Raw genomic sequence first — 6,000 nt, forward strand, 5'->3', positions numbered from 1 at the left:
AAATTACTTTTATTCTTGGATCTCTCTACAAGGGATCAGGCTCTTTCAGGGAAAGGACTAAGAAGTTCATCTTCATCTCACCCACAGTGTAGACTCACCCACAGCATAGACTGGCACAAGATCTGCCACAAATTTGAAGCTTAGTACATATGTGTAATATTTTCAAAATAACAATAATAAAATAAAGACGTAAAACACACTTTTGATGGGAAGGAGTCTTGTACACACATGTAATGAGAGAAATTGCCTCAAGACATAAGACAGTAAAAGCAAAAGTGTTCATGAATGGATTATAAAATCAAACCACAAACATTTCTTGAGTTTTCACTCTGTCCATGCTCTAGGATTGGGGATGGAGACTCTAGTGTGAGGGGGCATCTGGGCCTTGAAGAGTGAGTAAAAATAGACCAGGTGTGGTGGTGCATGCCTGTAATCCCAGCACTTTGGGAGGCCGAGGTGGGTGGATCACTTGAGGTCAGAAGTTCGAGACCAGCCTAACCAACATGAAGAAACCCCACCTCTACTAAAAATACAAAATTAGCTGGGTGTAGTGGTGCATGCCTGTAATCCCAGCTATTCAGGAGGCTGAGGTAGGAGAATTGCTTGAACCTGGGAGGCGGAGATTGCAGTGAGCCAAGATCCCACCATTGCAATCTAGCCTGGCTGGATGACAAAACCGAAACTGTCTCTAAAAAAAAAAAAAAAGTAAAAATCTAATTCATTTGTAGGATGATGGTATAATTATTCTAATGTGGTATTTTGTCTCTATAGGGCCAAGTACTTTTTAATAATTGGGACTCAATTTTTTCTGGCCATGGAGGTCAGTTCAATATGCATATTCCAATATACTCCTTTGATGGTCGAGACGTAATGACAGATCCTTCATGGTAAGTGAGGCTGGAAGTTCTCAGATATGGTGTGATAGACAGTTTTAGGGGGCATCCTAACAATGGGATGCCTTTATCAGCTGCTTCTCTAGGATATTGCCAACATAAAGCCACAGTGAGGCAACTGAGGCCTCAGAGAAAGCCTTGTCCTTGGAGTCAGAAGACCCAGATCCAGTAACTCAATATGGAATCCTGGGCAAGATATTTCCACTCTCTGAACCTCAGCTGCCTTACCTGTCAAATGGGCAAGATAACCATGTCTATGTCATAGCATTGTGAGAATAAAATGAATATATATGAAAACATGTAGCACACAGTGGGCACATCACAAGTGGTAAGCAATGCAACTCCTGGTGATCTTGTAACTCTACACTGTGATTTGCACTCTAAATCTTGAAAATTATGTGTGTTTTTCAGAATAGAACAACTCAGCAAACCTCTCCTCAGTGCCTAGTCTGTACTAGACCTGAGGCCAGGCCTAGAAGGCACAGTAATAAACCTACACGGCTCCTACTTTTACAGGGCTCACAGTCTACAGAGGAAATAGATACACACTAACTGTGACTCTAGACAGAATATTATCATTGTAAGTGGAGAAACAGGTACCATAGGATATACAGGAAATGTGTGTTTTCATTTTTACTTAGGGGTGAGAATTAGAGATGGCTTCCTGCAAGAGGAAGTTATTTATTGGCCTTTGAAAGAGGAGAAGGAGTCACTGGTCTGAAAATGAAAGAGAAGCCCTCCAGACTAAGGGACCCCATGAGCAAAGGTTTATATTCACAAAAGAAGAGGGTGTGATTTGAAAACAACTGCAACCTGGGTGTGGCTGGAATCCAGTGTGTTAAGAAAGCTAGCAAGGGCAATGAGGATAGAGAGGTAATCTGGCATCAGGGTTAAGGAGTTTAACATGATTCACTAAACTTATGCCAATTTGCTTACCAAAAAATACCACAAAGAAGTGTCATTTTGAAAAATAACACGACAAAATTACTTTTTAGGCCCCAGAAGGTCATTTGGCACGGCTCCAGCCCCCATGGTGTCCGCCTTGTGGATAACTACTGTGAAGCATGGCGAACCACGGACACGGCGGTCACGGGACTTGCCTCCCCGCTGAGCACGGGGAAGATTCTGGACCAGAAAGCATACAGCTGTGCTAATCGGCTAATTGTTCTGTGTATCGAAAACAGTTTCATGACAGACGCTAGGAAGTAATGGCCTTCCAATGATTCTTAAAGTTTTCAATGTTTTCTTATGTGAAGAGTTGACACTGAGATCTAAAATGTTTAATTGTTGTAAATATTATAGTTTTTTTTCTTTTTTTTTTTTTACTACACATTCGTTACAACAGCAACCAAAGAAAACATACCTCAATACACTCAAAACTGAAGACATAGAGGACTCAGATCAAAGACAAAATCTGATCCATATATTGGTGCTAGATTCTGCGGGAAACCCAGCAGTGTGAACGCATCCCAACATAGGTTAAGAGCAAGTTGAAAACAAAGGCCATGACATTATGCCACCGCATCCTTCAGACAGTTATATCCTCCTTTTAAACCATTGTTGTTGAGTATAAGATGTCCTTCATGTTTTCTTACAAAGTCAGTGTTTAGAAAGGTTATGCTTTCTAAGTTATATACAGATCAAATGCTTTTTTCTTTCACATACATCCATCATTTGCAACTGCCGTTCGTACACAGAAACAGGACTGCTTAAATGATCCTATTTGTATTTTCTGATGCTATCAGACTTTAATGTTTTTTTCCCTAAAATATTATTGCCATCATGCTTTAGGAATTTTATATTTTTACACAATCATATTTTGGTATGGCGTCTGTTTATATAACTGACTTGCTGGAAAAGTTGAAACTCCAAATTATCTGAAACTAGAAAAGAAATAGCACATAATTACTACCTTCCCCTTGGCTGCTGTCCTCCCCAACCCCCACCCCACAATTTTATGACTTCCATTTGCCAATTCTTGAATTATAACTGCGACTGAAACAAACAGGTTCATAGAGATGAATTTTCTGAGAAACATATATCTACATGTTGTATACTTGGATTTTTTTTTTTTTTTCCGTGTAAGTGAACATAAAAACATATTTTCCGGGTGCTTTCTTCATTTGACTTTTTCCTGCTAGTTCCTTTATTCTCCATCGCTGATGTGGAAGCGGACCTGGGGTGGGTTTGCTAATCCTGCCACTGGTGCTGCCCCCAGGCAATGATCAGAGAACTGAAAGGTTTTCCCATCATGCTCATCTGTCCTGGCTGTTGTCTCCCACCTAGTGGGGCCAGTGTAGGTTGTGTAGAGCCTCAGAGTGGGAAACAGGATGAGCTGTGATTCTGCCGCCATCTCAGGGCATGACTTTGGGCAAGTCAGCCTCTGTCTCTAAAGGAGGTTGGGATAAGACAAGCGTAGTACTGGCTACTGGTCATTAAATATCAGACTTCTGATATACCCCATTTAATTTTCATAATAACCCTGCAAAGTAGTTTTTTAATCTCTACTTTACAATGTAAAAAAAAAAAAAAAAAAGTCACAGCTCAGGGAATTACTTGTTCCAGGTCATACACTGGTGAATGGCAGGACTGGTTTCAGACTCGGGATCTGTCTCACGTCAGGGCCCATCATCTTCCCAAGGAACCCCTATGCAAGACTGCCTCTCTGCTCCCTCCCAGCTGCAAGCATGTGATTCTCTGGCTCTTGGTCTGACCCTCTGGGAGAAACATAATCACCAGGCAAGAAGTATGCTGGGATATTTCCTCCCATTCAGCTGGGCTGGCCCAGAAGCTCAGCAAAGTGAATCCGCCCTCAGACTCCTTGAAGTAGGAAGGAAATCAGAGAGGAAAAACAAAGAAAAAAAGGCAGCCCAGAATCTCCATGCAGGGGCTTCATAAATACATGAGCGGTGAGAATCTTCCTAATGAGTCACAGAATGAAGACAGTTTGAGGCTGGAAAGCCCCAGAGGTGGCTTGTTGAGGACCAGCTCATCTGTTGAGTGAGGAGGGCTAGGGGTGCTTGGCATGGACAGGAACTGCAAGGGGAAGGTGGGCAGGAGGCTCCCGAGGCAATGAAGTGCAGACACTGTCCATTTCTGTCACAGCCCACCTGGCCCAGGGTTACATAAGAGGCAAGGTGGGTTGGGGTTTTGGGGAGGAGCCCAAAGTCAAGGAGACCTCGTTTGCTAACCATGGAAAAAGTATTGAGGCTTATGGCGTTGCCGTTCAGGCCTCTCCATACACCAGAGGAGGAATAACCAGCTGACCCAGAAGGAGGCCCTGAGTCAGCCCCAACCCCATTCAGACTCGGAGAATGAGTGTCAAAATCCTGGGACTGACATTCACTAAACACCAGCCCTTGCCCAAGCTTTCCCGTCACATGTTGAAAACTGTCAATCCAGTATCCTCAAGGTCAATCAGGCAAGCCACAGAGGCTCCTCTGCAGGCTATGTCATCAGAGCCCCACCCCATCTCGGGAAAGCCTTAAACACTCCAGGCCTAGCCTGGCCCTTCTGCCAATGGCTGGCACATCTGTGACATCTCCCAGCTCCCAAACCTGCCTGCCTTTCCTCATACTTCCTCCTCTGAACACCTGACATGTGTAGCATCTGAGTCTTGTTACACAGTTGAAACGCAATGGTGGAAGGGCCTCTAAGCCTTCACTCTGTCTCATGCCTGGCTGTCTGAAATGTGCCTGAAGGCTGGGAAGCCAATGAACAGTCTCAAGCATGATAAGGGAGGGAAGAATTGTCACGAGTAATTCATCGTGCTAGAGGTCTTTTGGAGACTTGCTGTGAGTCCGTACTGCACACCCTCAGGGTCTGAAGCCTGCTGCAACCAAAGCCCCTACCCAGCAACAGAACCAGAGGGAGAGAAATGGCTGCCAACCCATGTCAGGGGCCAGGCTCCATAAGGAGGCAGACTCTGGAGAGTGCAAAGGAGCAGAGGGTCTGAGCAGGTATGGGGGGAGAGCACAAAGGAGGCGGTCCAGGAGAACCCCCCTGGCAACCTGGACATGGCCACACAGAGTAGCCCGAAGAAAAACCCAGGGAACAAGGAGAATGGGCCGCAGGAGCCATCCTTGCATTTCCCTCCTGGACTTCATGTGGCTAGCATGGTGTCTCTCGAACCTGTAAAGGGTGTAAGTCAGAGACAGCGTGGAATTCTGGGAGCCATCAGCAATCCAATACAGCTGAGTAGCAGTCAAGACACTTTGTATTAGCCCATAAAGGAAACACAACTCAAATTTACACTTTTTTTTTTTAAAGAAATGTATTGGCTCATGAAATCAGATAGGACAGGGGATGCAGAGACTCGAGCAACGTGGCATGACAATGTGGTCACTCACTCTGTTCTCTCTCTCCGTGTGTGTGTGTGTGTGTGTGTGTGTGTGTGTGTGTATGTGAGTCTATGTCTGTCTGTCTTGCTTCTCTTTTTCTGTGAATATGGCTCCTTGCCTCCAAGTGAGGACAAGATTCATGTGGCAGAGGTGTCTGCAAACAGCTCTAGGCTTATATTATTCCACCACCCCAGAGAGTGGCTCCAGAGGAAAGAGAAGACTTCCTCTTCAACTGGGATGATATGATTCCTGGAAAGGACTCTGATTGGTTCCAATTGTGTCACGTGCCCATGAGTGTGTTTGGCAGCCCCCATGTCAGAGATGAGTTGTGCAGAAGGAAAATTCCTCTAGCCAAAATGCATGGGGGTTTGCAATGACCTGAAAATGAGGGATAGAAGGTTGAGAGGGCCAACAAAATAGATTCTATCACACACAGCAGCAGGGAAGATCAAGTGTGGGGGACGTTGCAGTGAAATAATAGACAGAGGTGAGATCGTGCTGGCCTTGAAATCCAGGAAGAGGCATTTAGACTATTCTGCAACTGATGTAGGAGTTAAGAAGAAAGTACTTAGGCAGATCGTGAGGGTACAGGAATCCTTGGTAGGTTTTCCTTTTAATGAAAAGCAGCCCCAGAATCATATTCTCTTTTTTTTTTTTTTTTTTTTTGAGATGGAGTCTCACTCTGTCACCAGGCTGGAGTGCAGTGGCACAATCTCAGCTCACTGCAACCTCTGCCTCCCAGGTTCAAGTAATTCTCCTGCCTCAGC

At 44.6% G+C, this 6,000-nt stretch overlaps 1 protein-coding gene across 4 annotated transcripts in view; it reads left to right on the plus strand.

Moving 5' to 3' along the window:
* COL15A1 (collagen type XV alpha 1 chain) overlaps positions 1-3,015 on the plus strand; it is a 128,190-nt gene extending 125,175 nt beyond the window's left edge. For all 4 annotated transcript variants that reach the window (XM_007968605.3, XM_007968607.3, XM_037998199.2 and 1 more), the window contains 2 exons: positions 772-887; positions 1,889-3,015. In XM_007968605.3, the coding sequence (XP_007966796.3) occupies positions 772-887; positions 1,889-2,102 (330 nt within the window). In that variant the 3' untranslated portion in view covers positions 2,103-3,015. The remainder of the gene's footprint in view (positions 1-771; positions 888-1,888) is intronic.
* The last annotated feature ends 2,985 nt before the right edge of the window (positions 3,016-6,000 follow it).

The sequence above is a fragment of the Chlorocebus sabaeus genome, chromosome 12 (genome assembly GCF_047675955.1).
Source record: "Chlorocebus sabaeus isolate Y175 chromosome 12, mChlSab1.0.hap1, whole genome shotgun sequence".
NCBI classification, from domain to species: Eukaryota; Metazoa; Chordata; class Mammalia; order Primates; family Cercopithecidae; genus Chlorocebus; species Chlorocebus sabaeus.